The sequence below is a fragment of the Balaenoptera ricei genome, chromosome 2 (assembly GCF_028023285.1).
Source record: "Balaenoptera ricei isolate mBalRic1 chromosome 2, mBalRic1.hap2, whole genome shotgun sequence".
NCBI classification, from domain to species: domain Eukaryota; kingdom Metazoa; phylum Chordata; class Mammalia; order Artiodactyla; family Balaenopteridae; genus Balaenoptera; species Balaenoptera ricei.
The window spans coordinates 157,151,161-157,166,927 of NC_082640.1; the positions used below are offsets into that span (position 1 = coordinate 157,151,161).

A 15,767-nucleotide genomic window follows, 5' to 3' on the forward strand; every position below is an offset into this window, starting at 1 on the left:
AAACTGTAAACAATCTAAATGTCTGTTACTAGAGAACCCCTGGTGTATTATTCATGAACATAACTGTAATGTTCAGAACTTGATATATATGTTATCGACATGAAAAGGTAAGCTATTTAGTAAGCAAAAGAAGTAAATTTAGAAAGTGTGTATGAAGAGAATGATCCATTTGTTTTGGGATAAAATGTAGATAAACATTGTTCAGAAGAACACAGAAACTGCTCTTGGCAGTGGCTTTCTGTGGGGAGTGGGGAACTTCCTTCGTTTTATATACTGCTTTTGAATCTTTCGATGCATCATATTTTTAAAATGAAACACAAAAACAAAACAACAAATGTCACTCATTCTCCAAAACCTTGATTAGTAACTTGTGGGAATTTCACTGACTACATGCTGTCTCATGTTCATCCATCTACTTGGTCTTTTACCTGACTAGTGTTTTTTTTCTTGTTTGTTTTTAAATCAGCTTTATTGACATATAATTTTGGCATGATAAATTGTGTTCATTCAACGTGTACAGTTTGGTGAGTTTTAACAGATGTGCACGCCTGTGAAATCCCACAATCACGGTGCAGAACATTTTCATTATCTTCAAAAGATTGTGCCCCCGTTGCAGTCTGTGCCTCCTCTGCTCCTGGCCACAGGCATCCACTGTGTGCTTTATGTCATTATGTTTTTCCTCTCCTAGAAGTTCATATAAATGCAGTCACACAGTATGTCGCCTTTTGTGTTTAGTTTTGCACTTAGCATGGTGCTTCTGAGATTCATTATGTTGTTAGCAGTATGTTCCTTGTTGCTGAGTATTCATTCTGTGAGCTTACTATATATTTTATATTCATTCATCTGTCAATGGACAAGTTTGTGTTGTTTCCAGGTATTGGCTATGGTGAATAAAATGTCTAAAATGTTTTCAAAAGTAATTTTATATTCCCACCAGCATGTATGAGTTCCAGTTGTTCCCATTCTCATTGACATTTGCTATTTTTGGCCTTTTAAATGTTAGCCCTAATGGGTGTATAATATCTCATTGTGGCTTAAATCTACATTTCTCCTATGACCAGGGATGATGAGGATCCTTTGGTGTGTTTATTGACTATACATATATATATATCTTCTGTGAAGTGTGTCCAAATCTTTTACTCACTTTTAAAATCAAGCTGTTCGTCTTATTATTGACATTTAAGAGTTCTTTTGATATTTTAGATGCAACTAATTTGTCAGATACAAATTACGAATATCTTCTCCCATTCTGTGACTTTTTTTTTTATTTATCTGATCATTTGTAATGTCATCAGTTGTCATTGTTATGGATTATTTTACCAAGATGAGGAGGACTTGCCCTTTTGAAGGAGATGTGAGATGATGAAATTATATCAGAATATGAACTTGTACATTCACTTCTGGAAGGTTCACCTGATCTGGGGATTCCACTTAATGAATTGACATGTTGTGTTAAGTCAGAACTAGCGAACAGCGACCATGGCAGTAAAATATATCAGTATATGAATCTCTTTCACTGTTACCAAGCAATAGAGTTTATCTGTCTTTTCTTGCCAGTCCTCAAAAGCTCTTCTCTAAACCAACCTCTTTCTTCTCATTTCTACCCTTTTTCTTATTCTTCTCCTGTTTTAAAAACCTAGCACAGCATTGCACGTTCTAGGAAGAAGGACTGGTTCTCAGTATTGAATAGGAGCAGCATAGTGACTTGATTTCCATTTAGCACAAGAATTAAAAACATTTTATAAGAGTAAGGCTTTTGGTCTAGGACAGGGATTAGCAAACTATGGCCTGGTGACCATATCTAGCTTGACGCTTGTTTTGAAAATAAGGTAAATAAATATTTATTTTATGTGTTTTCTGTGGCTGCTTTCACGCTACAATGGTAGACTCGAACTGTTGCAACAGAGACCATCTGGCCCACAAAGCCTAAAATATTTATTATCTGTCCCTTTACAGAAGAAGTTTGCTGATCCCTGGTCTAGGGAGAAGCAGGTCCATAAACCTGTAAGCAGCAGTAAAATGAGTCATTTCTGTCTGGGTGAAAACTCATGTTTCCTCAGAGACTCACAGGCACCACTCATAACAAGCGGGGTGCTATCCAAGGAATTGGAACTTGTCAAGGCCTTCTCTCTTAAAAGTGTCGTGTATTCATTGGAATGGCATCGTGAGCACAATACTCATCACCACCAGAAAAAGACACTTTTCGTAGAGTACTCAAGTTAGTCATAGAGATGTATGTAGTCCTCCAGTTGTCTTCTAAAAACACTTTGTAGAGCTGCCTCCCTTGTCTCTATCTCTCTTTGCTCTTGTAGCCCCTCCTTGCGCTAAGAATAATGCTAGAGAAGTGAGAAGTCAAGCAGTGTATCAGGGTTAGGCTTGGAGAACGCAGAATGAATGGGGGTGTAGGGTGGGGATCTACAGAAGGAAATCGTCCAAGAAAGGTAAGAGGCCTTCTTTGTCGTTGGTGCTGGGAAGATTGGAAGAACCCTACGGATGATTTGTCCTGGTAACCACCTCTTTCTAAGATAAATAAGTGAAATGAGAGTGACATTAAGAATGCATTAAGGGTTTCTCACAATATTAACTGAACTTTGTGTTACGTGGTGAGGATTTTTATTGATAGGACTAATTAGAGAATCTCATTAATTTCTATGTCTTTTATCAGTGTTTTGCCAGTGTTTATTTTGTTTTTTTGTTTTTTAATTTATTTATTTAGTTTATTTATTTTTGCCTGCGTTGGGTCTTCGTTGCGGTGCGCGGGCTACTCTTCTTTGCGGTGCGCAGGCTTCTCATTGCGGTGGCTTCTTTGTTGCAGAGCACGGGCTCTAGGCACGTGGGCTTCAGTAGTTGTGGCTCACAGGCTCTAGAGCACAGGCTCAGTAGTTGTGGCACACGGGCTTAGTTGCTCTGCGGCATGTGAGATCTTCCCGGACCAGGGCTCGAACCCGTGTCCCCTGAGTTGGCAGGCAGATTCTCAACCACTGCACCACCAGGGAAGCCACCAGTGTTTATTTTGAATTTGTGGCTTCAAGGAAATGTTTCAAGTGTCCTTGTTCTTTACATCAGTATTCAGTTTTACTTATCTTCTTGTTCATCACTTATTTATTGACCTGTGGTTACTGGAAATTCTCCCACCTCAAGAAAAATAGGGTTTTGTGTAATTAAATTGAATTTTTGAAGACTATAGCAGTCATTATTGAATATTTGAAACAGAAATACCAGGTGCCTTAACTTTTCTTTATCTTAGAGATGCTATATCGTGGCCAATGTCATTATTAAGTCTGAAATTCCAGCCTCCATTCTGGTTTGTCAGAAATTAATGTTTTTCTTTTAAAATCATGACAGAGCCATACTATTAGATATAATTAGTTATGATCTGGGAGTTGAATTATGAGGAGATAACTTAGGTTATAATCATAATACATGTGAGGAGGACGTATTTCATTGATGTTCTACTTTCTTCCCAATTAATGTTCATTAGAAATAATATTTACATGGAAGTATTTTTCTAAATACAGAATACTTATTAAAATAGGGTTATTAATAAGGGCACATTTACTTATTAGTTCAGAAAGGTTAACTGTGATTATGGTTTTAATCTCAAATGAGATATATGTCAAGTTGTTATGTTTGCTAAGAAGATTTGTACAAATTTAAGATATTATTAATTTTTATAAACCAATAGCAATATGTACTTATTTCTGTTTTGGTTATTTTTGAAGATGTCTTTAGTAGATTATTATATTAATATATTAAAATGTTACTAAGTTTTTCACTGAAACCTTAAGCTAAACACTTTTTAGTGTAATTTTTTTTTCTGAATTATCTTCTGAATAAAATTTGTTACTTCTGAAGTGCTGTCAGCTGCCAAGCCCAAAGATGTAAGAGGGACATAGAATCTGTTCTTTTGGTGGAGTTAAGTTGGGAATACACCATGAAGCCTTAATACGAAGTTAGTTTGTTCTGACATATGCCATGCATGTTTTTATGAACCTGACATGTTTGTAAAGTTAGTAGGTAGACAGAAGCTTCTTAGGGGAAAAAAAAGCACTGTTGAAGTCATGCACATTTGTCGAAATTATAACTGCCCTTTTCTTAGACATGTTTTATGCCTTGTTTAAATTTTATTCCTTGTTACTCAGGGGTTTGTATGCATTCAGAGTTGTAGATTTGTAGTTGTAGTTGTAGATTTATGTAGTAATAAAACTACTCAGTTTTTCCAGCTTTCTTTCTGAAAAACTTTTGGAGGGGGTGTTTTATTTTTATTTAAAAATGCACCCATTTCTATATAAGTTTCATACTAGACATCATTACATAAAAGACAACATAGTTGCAGTAATGACTTAATCATCTTTTACTGTTTCATTTGAAAATTACAAAGAGTAATATTTTAGTTGATTTCAGTTGCATATAAATATTTATTATTTTTAATATCCCAAGAACAGGACTTATATTACTAAAAATCCCATGGAATGCTTAAATACTCAGAATATATATACTTCAATAATTTAAATTCTACTGAATATAGAATTAACTTATTTCAAAAATACACACAAATTCTGTGATATAAACACAAATATTTATGCATTCCATTCTTACTGGATTTCATACAAGCCCGCCCAGCTCTGTTACTCCGTGATTTAGTCATTTAATATGGTTTTATAATTCTTCTGCATTTATGCAATCTGTGATTTTGATCAGGTGTTTCTTTTTTTCTGCTAATCTAAGTTAATTTTAGCACAGCCAATCTCTGATTATCCATGCTAATAAGTAAGGAAAGAGCACAGCATAAAAAGTTACAATTTAAAAATAATTTTAAAATCTCAGTCAAGGCAGTTTTTAACTTTTTTCTTTACTAACAATTTCTGCAACCCACCCTATCGCTTCAAAAAACTCTGTCATTTCATTTTAGTTCCCTACTCTGGTTTCTGTTAGAGGTGCTAAGAGTGAGTAACTCATGGCTAGAAGACGGGGGTAAAAAGCAGAGTTTTAGATAATCTACATGCTCAGTTATCCTCCCTTGAAAAATAGCAAATGAGCTGAGCATTTCATAGAATGCCTTTTTCCCTAATTTATCTCAGGAGTATTTTGACCAAAAAAAATGCTACTACAGAAAACACCATAATAGGATAAAATATTATGACTCATAGAAAGTACTCAAATAATCCTATTTAATAAAGTACTTTTTCTGATTCTAGTCCTTTTGACGAAAGAAGTAATTGTTGAAATGTTCTGTGAACACTTGGTTATATCAGAATATTATGGGGGCCTTTTATTGTCATTTTTCAAGGATTTCACTTAAATAAAAATTCTTATTGTATACTGTTTTCATTGTAGTCATGGAAAAGAAATCTTTTAGCCTTGTCATCAAGTTGAAATTGCCCTTTAGATTTCTCATATTTATAACCTCAGTAGTTCTAGCTAGTAAAACAAAAACCTCATAAATACTCAAAAGGCAGTCTGGACTAGATCCAAACAGTTGCAGTTATATACCTCATCTTATTGTCCTACTAGAAATTTATATTCATTTATTTATGCTCCCTACCCACCATTGATATGGCTTTACCATAGATCTTCAAAGTACAGCATGCATTTCAGACAGTATTCAGGTTTCTAAAATTCCATTATCAGAAATCATTTTACGTTATACAGTTCATTTTAAGAGAGTTTTTTTTTCAAAGCTATATTCTTTGCAACCAATAAAATTTCTAAGCCTTTTATCAGTTCTGTAGATACTTGGCTACAGCAAATGGTGTTCCTAAATTCTTTCATAGAGTTCTTGTAGAATCATACAACTATTAATATTCATTGAATACTGTAGTTTGTCACCAACATTATTATACTTCATTCATTGAACTTCCTTAGATCCATTTTGATACTTTTTTATTTCTTCTTAAAAGTAAAACAAAACCAAAAAACTCTGAAGGTAATCACATAAATTTGTTGTCTTGCAGTTTGAGCTATCTTAAAACTTAAGCAGCCCTCCAAATGGCTACTCACCACTTGTAAGTAGTGGTCAGGTGACCTTTAAACAACATTCAGTTTGTATTATAACTTGAATTGAGAATGTGCTGGGAGGAGAAAAGAGAAGGAGACTGCTATTACGAAGCTGACTTAAATCACTTTTAACACCTGATTATGTATGTTGACATTTTGCCCCACTGTTTAGCATTCCTTTTCAATTCACATCATGCTGAATTATATGTAGATGATTGTTTTTAAAATATTTTGGAAAAAGGTTATAGTACATTTTCTTAGATTGTAACAAGCTTAAAATTAGTGTTTCATGAAGGAAAATTTCTGAGTATTCTAATGGCTTTTTTAAAAAAATCATTTATTTGCTAGGTAAGTTCTCTTCTACGCTTTATGAGACTGGTGGCTGTGATATGTCACTTGTGAATTTTGAACCAGCAGCAAGAAGAGCATCCAATATCTGGTATGTGTGAAGTCATATTAGGGAAGTGTATGTACTTGCTTATGTCTGCCGTTTTTAAAGTTTGTAAGCGTTGAGATAGAAAAGTTATTTTGAAAACATTTGTTTATATTGGCTTAAATAAATTGTCGTTATGCATTTGTCGCCAAAGAATTAAAGTAGAATTTTTTGCTGTGGAAAAAAAGAAAGCTGTTATTCTTAAAACAAAAGCTATTATGTATTTTTTAAAAAATTAAGTAAAAATTTCCTGTAGATCTTACCATGTGACAGCGGTTTCCCGCAATTTCAAATTTAACTATGTATATATATTGCATGATGGAAAAAACTTAATAGAAAAATATTTACACAGCTAAGTTCAAACCAATCGATTCTCTTTCTTTGTATAATTTCAAATTTTTATTTCTGTGTGAGGGTTTTGGTCAAGTGTCTTTTTAAATGATTATCTTTCATTTTGTTTTAAAATGTGTTTACCAGCTGTAAGAAGGAGGAATTTCTTAAAATATGGGTCATATGTTGCATTTGGTTTCTTTTCTCTCCTTCCCTCAGGAAGGAATTATGTAAGATAACAGAGAAGTTAGGAGGAAAGCAAATAAGAAATAGAAATCTTGATCGTATAACATAATCAATTATAGTTTAGAATGTGTTAGACTTTTTTCTGAAATTTTAATCTTACTCATCTATTCAAATTGCTGCATTGAAATTCATTGTTGATTGATTAGCTCACTTTTTTTCCACAAGAGTCATTTGATTCTTATTTTAGGACTTCCATTTAATAGTGGGACACACCTATTTATATGTTACATATCTATGGGCAGTTCATTTAGTTTTTTCAGTTTTGAGGGTCTATTTAAAGCAATAGGGTCTTGTGATCACTTAGCTTAGCATGCTGAAAAGATAGAACATTTCAGAAACTGTACTCTTTAATAAAGCTCCTTTAGTCCAGTTTCAGAATTCACCCCCTCAAAAATGATTGGAGTGTTTAGATGATTTTGTAACAGTGGAAGCCATAGGAGGATGGAGCAATGGGAACACTTTATTATGTTTAATATAATTCAAGATAAGAACAATTCCTTACACCATAAATGTGGTAAGGTCTTAAGTTTTGAAATCTAAATTTGACTGAACTGTGGAAACTGAATTGTCACATTCTACACTATTATATCATAGGTTAAATTTATTGTGGCTCTTGGCAATATGTTAATTGCTTTCTTAAACAATTTTCACAAGAACTTAGTGATAGAGGTACTTTTATCCTATGTTACCAATGAGGAAACTGAGGTATAAAAAGGTTAGATAACTTGTCCAAGATCTCATTCAGTTGATGAGGAGATTTGAATATAGATACTTTGACCCAGAGGCTATGCTCCTAATCACAACTCTAGGAAAATTCGATTTTGTACTTTGAAGTTTACATGGAAAAGTAGACAGTGTAAATATCATGTAATTGTTAATAGACTTATTTTTCTTTCTACTACTTGACAACCTGTTTATTCCCTAAAGTCTTCTTCATTTTTCTTTAGTGACACGGATTCACATGTATCCAGTTCTACCTCAGTTCGATTTTATCCACATGATGTGGTAGGTTTTCCTTTATTTTTATAAAATGCTGTATTTTCAGATTAAGTAGCTATACGAATCAGAAAATTGATGAGGTTACAAAATATCAATTTTGTTGAAAACTGGCAAAATCACCTTTGCTGTCCCATAGTGGATCTCTTCTCATAAGTCCTTTGTTAAGAAACAAACAAGCGTAAAGCACCGTGAAGTTTAATTAGCTATTTATGAGTCAGTAATTACACTTTTGAGGGTACGTAGAGGTCTGTTTACTCACCAGTGTCATAATCTGGTTGTGCCATTTTTAATTGTGCCATTTTAAAACTTCACTTTGAACATTATGATTTTGGTACATAGCTAACTGATTTGGTACTTATCTACTAACTGTTGGTTAACTATTAGTTATTCGTATACCAGTGTGTGTGCTTAGTGATGTTATCGCTGTATAAAAAAATGCCATATGAGATGCAGTGGGTATATTTTAAAAAGATAACACTGCCTTTGTGTGATGTATATCAAAATATATATATTGAGGTTAGAAAAGATAAAACAGTTGAAATCCTTATAAGCAATATTTAAGAGATACGAGGTACGTGTAGATAAATTTAGTGCCAAAGAGATTAATTATTAGCGGCTTCCTGAAGATGATGAGTTGTGAGCAGGGTTTTAAAACCATAGATGTGAATTGGCACAGAACAATAGTTTTCAACATTTGGCAATGTCTGGGAATATTTTTGCTTGTTACAACCAGGGGGGGTGCTGTAGGTATCTAGTGGGTGGAAGCCAGGGATGCTGTAAAACATTCTACAGTGGAAAGCATAGCCCCCACCCAAAGAATTACCTGGCTTGAAAGTACCTGTAGTGCCAAGATTGAGAAACCCTGGCATAGAGGATAAGGGAAAAAAAGTGTTTGGGGAGATATTTGTCAATGCTTAGAGACAGAAATGGCTGTTATATATAAGAAACATATTTTCTTGACTATACCCCACCCCTGTGTAGGAAAAGTAAAGACTGTCCCTACTCTTTTGCTGCAGTGTATTCCTGGAAACTCCACAGGAAAGCAGAAATGGGGAAATGATTACAGTGATCCCTTGGTATCCGCAGGGGATTGGTTTCAGGACCCTGTGCGGATACCAAAATCTATGTTTGTTCAAGTCCTTTATATAAAATGGCATAGTAGTATTTTCCACTGTTAAATGGTATGAGAGCCTTGAGACAGCAAAATGCTGGCTAGTGCTATGCTAAATGCAGTAAACTTTGGATTCTTTCAGAGGAAGGGGAAACTGGTGAACGGATGAGTTGAACCTGAAAGAAATGTAATGTGGTAATATCCTGTATAGCCTCAGATGAGCAGCCTGCCAAAACAAAAGTAAAGGAGTGTGGGAGGGATTTGAAAACAGCAGTAACAGTGATAAGAGACTGTACGAAGAATTGAGATTTGAAGGCATTGAATCCAATGCAGAGGAGCTTAGATTTGACACAGTAGTGAGGTTCATAGCTTAATGAGAGAAGAGAAGGGGTAGGGAGAAGGGAAGCCGCTAATGATTCCCTGTTGGTGATTGTAATGGATTCACTAGCTATACAATCATAAAATACTAAAATTTCAAATACTTCCTAGTAAAATCTTTCCAAAAGGCCTTTGTTGTAGTTCACTTCCTTTTGTCACCTTCTGTAGTTTCTAGCAATCATAAAATATCCACAAGAGTGGACTAGTGTAGAGAATTAAGGAGGTTTAGATAATTTGCAAGCTGATTGCGTAGCCCTTGAAGCATGACTTGATTAAAGATATTTTAAGCCTTTCAATGCTGATTTTCTTTTAGCTCTCTCTTCCACAGATTCGATTGAACAGACTATTGACCATCGATACAGATTTGTTGGAGCAACAAGACATTGACCTAAGCCCTGATTTGGCAGCTACTTATGGTCCAACAGAAGAAGCTGCCCAAAAAGTTAAACACTATTATCGCTTTTGGATCCTGCCCCAGCTGTGGATCGGCATTAACTTTGACAGACTCACACTTTTGGCCCTGTTTGATAGGTGAGAATATAGTGTGATATTAAAGATATGTGCAGATTTTATTTTTAAATTGAAATGTATTAAATTACCCATTGAGTATTTGACTTGGTTTCCATGTTGGAAGGTGTTTTCTATTTTGGTTCTCTTGAGATAAAATTTAAGTTAGTAAGGCTCCCAAACATTGACTCTCCTGAATCCATTAAAAGCTTTTTTTTTTTTTTTTTAAAGCTTTTTTTGTGGCAATTTTAATATGTTTATTTAAAAAATTGTTTTTATCATTAAGAATCATGCAGCTGTACTTAAAAGCCAGAGAATTTGAGGTGTTAATGACCATAAGGTTATATGTAATATGACTCTAACTATAAAAGGTATAATAGTAAACAGTATTAGTCAATTATTAACTTGGTGACCAACTGCTGCTTCTAGTTGACATGGAGTAACAAAGACTGGGTTTACTCTTCTACCTGAAACAATGAAAAACAGATAAAATGCATGAAACAGTGGTTTTCAAGACATTGGAAATAAGACAGAAAAGGACCGTGATTCCTGAGAGATGGGAAGCAAATTATGTGAGCCCACCTTACTGCCTTAAGAGAGTCCCCAGGCTGTGGTACTGAAGTAGAGTCCAGCAGACTTCCTGAGTTGAGGAGATGGAGCTCAGAGTCCAGGGAGACTAGAGCAGCTCAAGTCTGTAGGATAGAACATCAGAGAGAGGATTGCTGCTCAGAGAGAGAACCTCAGAGATTTTTAGTGGGTCTCCTCAACTGTTCAGCAGAATATTGGTAAGAGAATGTATATGAGGAAGCCAGGGTAAGAATGATGTGAAAGAAACAGAGGAACAGTGCCTGGCACACAGGGCTGGAGATAGTGCCCATCCCCCCCCCACCATAATAATTCATACTTTACGATGCATTGTGTAGGGTACTCAGGAAAGTCTTGCCTTAGAAGTGGGGAGTAATTAGCCCTAGCATGAGCACTGCTCCAGACCCACCTAGCAAGTCATAAAAGCAAGACCTGAAAGGATCAAACTGTTTCCAAGTAGCATAACAAAGCTCAGCAAGATTTATAGAAATCCAGAAATTCTCACCACATAAAAAGTTAAGATTCACAATATCTGGCATCCAATTGGAGATTACCAAGCATACAAAGAAATGACAAAATGTGATTTATAATGAGGGAAGTAATGAAACCAACCTGTAACTGTCACTGGTATTAGAATTAGCAGTCAAAGACATTAAACAGTTATAAATGTACTTTGCATGTTAATAAAAATTAAGTAGAGATATGGAAGATATGAAAAAAAAGACCCAAGTCACACTTAGAGATGAAAACTAAAATGTCTGAGATGAAAAATACAATGGATGAGATTAATGGTAGATTAGACATTACAGAAGAAAATATAAGTGAAGTTGACAGCATGGCAGTAGAAACTATTGAAAATGAAACAAAGAAAAAAAGAATCATTCTCCTACGCCCATCCCCCAATGAAAAGAATATACAAAATGAAAGTAAGCCAAGGGAGACAGGAAGAGAGAAAAAATTTGAGGAAGTAATGGTGGAAAACTTTCTAAATTTGATGAAAACTACAGATGTACACATTGAAGAATCTCCATGAACCTCAAGTACAAGAAACATGAAAAAAACTATACCAAGGCACATAATTGCTCAAAACCAGTGATAAAATCTTAAAAACTGCAAGAGAAAAAAGATGTAGTTTGTACAGAGGAACAAGAATAAGGAAGACATCAGATTTATTGTTGGAAAAAATACAAATGAGGAGATGATGGAGCAGCATTTTTGAAGTATTGAAAGGAGAAAAAAACTCAACCTGGAATTCTATACCCAACAAAACTGCAAAAACCAAGATGAAATTAAGACATTTTTGGACTAGGAAAAACTGAAAGAATTTTTTTCAAGCAGACCCACACTACAAAATATATTACAGGATGTCTTTCAGGCAGAAGGATAATAATACCAACTGGAAATATGGAGCTACCCAAAGAAATAAAAGATCACTGTAAATGGTAAGTAACTACATGAATAAATATATAAATTTTTTTCTTACTAATTAAATCTCTTTGAGACATAATTGGATGTTTAAACAAAAATAATAATGATGTATTGTGTGATTTATAAGATAAGTGAAAGTAAAATTCATGACAATAATAGCATAAACGCCAGGAAGGGGCATATAAGAATATAGTACTATAAGTTTCTTATACTGTATGTGAATTAAATATAAGTTGCTTATACTGTATGTATACTTATACTACGTCACTTGAAGTAGACTGTCATAAAATGTATACTAAAGCAACTACTAAAGTAACAAAAGAAAGAGTTATAACTAGTAAGTTAAAAAAATAAAGGAGATAAAATAGATTCATAAAAATTGTTCTCTTAATGTAAAATAAGGCAGAAAATGAAAGAGATCAAAAACAGATTGACAGAAGATAAATGACAGGATGATAGTTGGAAAAGTCAGAAATTGTCAAATTGGAGAAAAAAAGCAAGACTCAGTTCTTTGCTGCCTACAAGAAATGCACTTTAAATATAAAAACAGAAAAGATATACCATGCTAACACTAATCACAGTAAAGCTAGAGTGGCTGAATTAATGTCAGACAAAGTAGATTTCAAAGCAAAGAATATTACCAAGGTAAAAGGAGGTCATTTTATAATGATAAGTGGTCAATTAATGCATAGGATTTAACCATCCTAAATGTTTCTATATCTCAAACAGTGCTTTGAAGGAAAAGCTGATAGAAATAGGAGAAATGGATAAATTCACAATTATAGTTGAATTCAACACACCTCTCTCTATAATAGAACAAGTATGTAGAAAATCAACAAAGATATAATTGTCAGCCAACCTAAGTTGAGTGACATTTATGGAACACTCCACTCATAACCACAGAATACACATTCTTTTATGTGCACACAGAACATTTACCAAGATAGACCATATTCTGGGCCATAATATAAGGATCAAATTTAGAAGGATTTGAGTTCTATATAGTGTGTTCCCTGACCACGGAGTTAATTATAAATCAGTAACAAAAGAACCTTGGAAAATCCCTAAATATTTGAAAGCTAAATACACCTAAATAACTCATAGATCAAAGGACAAATCAAGCGGGAGATTAGAAAATATTTTGAACTAAATAAAAAATGAAACACAATCAGAATTTTTGTGATGCCACTAACACAGTACTTAGAAGAATTTATAGCACTGAATAAGAAGAAAAGTCAATTCAATGACTTCACCTTCCCCCTTAGGAAACTAGAAAAAGAAGATCACATTAACCCTAAGAAAGCAGAAGAAAGAAAATCATAAAGAACAAAGCAGAAATCAGTGAGGACACAGAAGACAGTAGAGAAAAATCAAGGAAACCAAAAAGCTCAATTAAAGTAATATATTTTAGCCAAGCTGATCAGGACAAAAAAAAAAAGTTACGGATTACCAATATCAGGAATGTGAGCTAGGATATCACTACATATTCTACAGGTAATAAATGGATAATAAAATATTATGAGCAGTTGTATGTAAATAAATTTGACAGTGGACAAATTTCTTAAGAGATAAAAATTATCAAAGTTCTGAAAGAAATACAATATCTTAATGTTCCTATATCTATTAAATAAAGGGGCATTGTAGTTAAACACCTTCCCATAAAGAAAATTCCAGGCCTAGATAGTGCCAAAATAATATCCCAAATCAGTGAAGTGGAGAAAGGATAAGCTTTTCAACAAGTGGTGCTAGAAACATTGGATTTCCATATGCAAAAAAAAAAAAAAGAAGAAAAAGAAAAATAAAGAATTTGTATTATTACCTTGCATCATATTACAAAAATTAACTCAGAGTGGATCATAGGCCTAAATGTGAAATCTAAAACATAAAATTCAGAGAAAAGCAAAATGTAGGAGAAAAGATTTGTGACCTTGGGTTAGGCAAAATTGCACAGATGTGACATGAAAAACAGATCAATGAAAAAACAAATTGATAAATTGTATTCATCAAAATTAAAAACTAACAAAAGCCGAAGGGAGAGCACGTGTTCAGTGACAAGCGACATGGACAGAATATAGTGTACCAGGGCCGACAGGGATCATTGGATTCGGCAAGTCTGGGATTCCACAACTGCCATATAAGAACAGATGAAAATACCAGTGTTTCGTTTATTGATTTCAAATTACTATTGAACTTGTCTTAATCTGGGAGAACTATCAAGTGAAATAGTACAGAGATGTTTGTGAATTTTATTTTTTAAGTCAATTGATTATAAATTGGGCATTGATGTAATATAAAGAAATAAAAATCTTTTTATGATTATGAAAGCAATTCTTTATTAAATATGTAGAAAGATTTTAAGACAGAGTCCAGCCAAAATCCTTCCACCCAGAGAGAACCATTATTAGTAGTACCAAATTGATATATTGTCTTTTTAAACCTGTGTATGTATGTTTCTTAAGTAATAGAACTTGTATCTTCGTATACAGTTTTGTGTCCTGCTTTCTTTGTATAGCAAATGTACTGAGCATGTTCCTGTGTCAGTAAATATTCTTTAAAATCAAGAGTTTTAGCACATACCTAACATTTTGTGAATAAAATTTCCCCAAGAAGTAAGATAGATTCTTATTTTTTGGCATGATTTATAAAAATCATCTTCAGGGACTTCCTTGGCAGTCCAGTGGTTAAGACTCCACTCTTCCAATGCAGGGGGATGCAGGTTTGATCTCTGGTCGGAGAGCTAAGATCCCATATGCTGTGCAGTGCGGCCAAAAAATAAAATAAAATAAATTTTTAAAAAAATTATCTTCATAGCTGTATGTAGTATGTTGAACATTGTACTGCTTCTTTTACAGCGTCAGTTTAGTAAAATATAGAATTGTCTCAGTACCTTTGATAGAGGCAGCATTGATGGTCTATCACTGCCTTCATTCTCAACATATGTAAGAGCCTGTGTTTAAGTAATTTTAGTAAGATTTCTGATTATTTCAGTGATTTAGACATGGGAAATGAAACCACTTGGTATCAAAATTTGGTTACAGACTTTGTCATATAAATGTTTTCAATTTAATTTTCTAGAAACTCTTTTGAGATTTTGTTTTTCGAACTTGTTTCTTTGTATATTTCCTTTATTTGCCATTCAGGTTGTTTAGTTATTTGGCAGCAAACTTGACAGAGAAGCAGATGATAAGAAAAGTAAAGTTATAACATAGAAATTGAAACTGTATTATGTATTATAATAAGAACTTCACAATCCACTGTAGCATGCTTTGTTTGCACATAAGAATGTGTGCCAGTTTTCCATCTAAACTGAACATACTTTTTCAGTATGATCCAAAACCTTGTTCAAACCCAGTACTAAAAAAAAAATCTTAACAAGCATAGTATGAACTTCATATTGATGTCTTCCCTTTTTGCATTCTGATTAATTTCTTGTAGTGATGATATACTTACTCATAAATTTTTCTGTCTACAGAAATCGTGAGATCCTGGAAAATGTGTTAGCTGTCATCTTGGCTATTCTTGTGGCTTTTTTGGGATCTATTCTTCTCATACAAGGCTTCTTCAGAGATATCTGGGTCTTCCAGTTCTGCCTGGTGATAGCCAGCTGTCAATATTCACTACTTAAGGTACCAGCATCTCCCTTCTCTTCAGACTTTGGCATCATAGTTATGTTAAAAAGCAGAAAGTTTTGTATCATTCATTGAATGATAATTCAGTGAATTATCTAAGAATATAATTTTTAGATTTATTTTC

At 33.8% G+C, this 15,767-nt stretch overlaps 1 protein-coding gene across 6 annotated transcripts in view; it reads left to right on the forward strand.

Moving 5' to 3' along the window:
• Nucleotides 1–15,767, forward strand: part of PCNX1 (pecanex 1) — a 164,544-nt gene that overhangs the window by 84,887 nt on the left and 63,890 nt on the right. For 4 of the 6 annotated variants that reach the window (XM_059914533.1, XM_059914534.1, XM_059914536.1 and 1 more), the window contains 4 exons: nucleotides 6,346–6,436; nucleotides 7,954–8,011; nucleotides 9,808–10,025; nucleotides 15,487–15,640. In XM_059914533.1, the coding sequence (XP_059770516.1) occupies nucleotides 6,346–6,436; nucleotides 7,954–8,011; nucleotides 9,808–10,025; nucleotides 15,487–15,640 (521 nt within the window). The remainder of the gene's footprint in view (nucleotides 1–6,345; nucleotides 6,437–7,953; nucleotides 8,012–9,807; nucleotides 10,026–15,486; nucleotides 15,641–15,767) is intronic. The other 2 variants (XM_059914535.1, XM_059914537.1) reach the window with 1 other exon arrangement.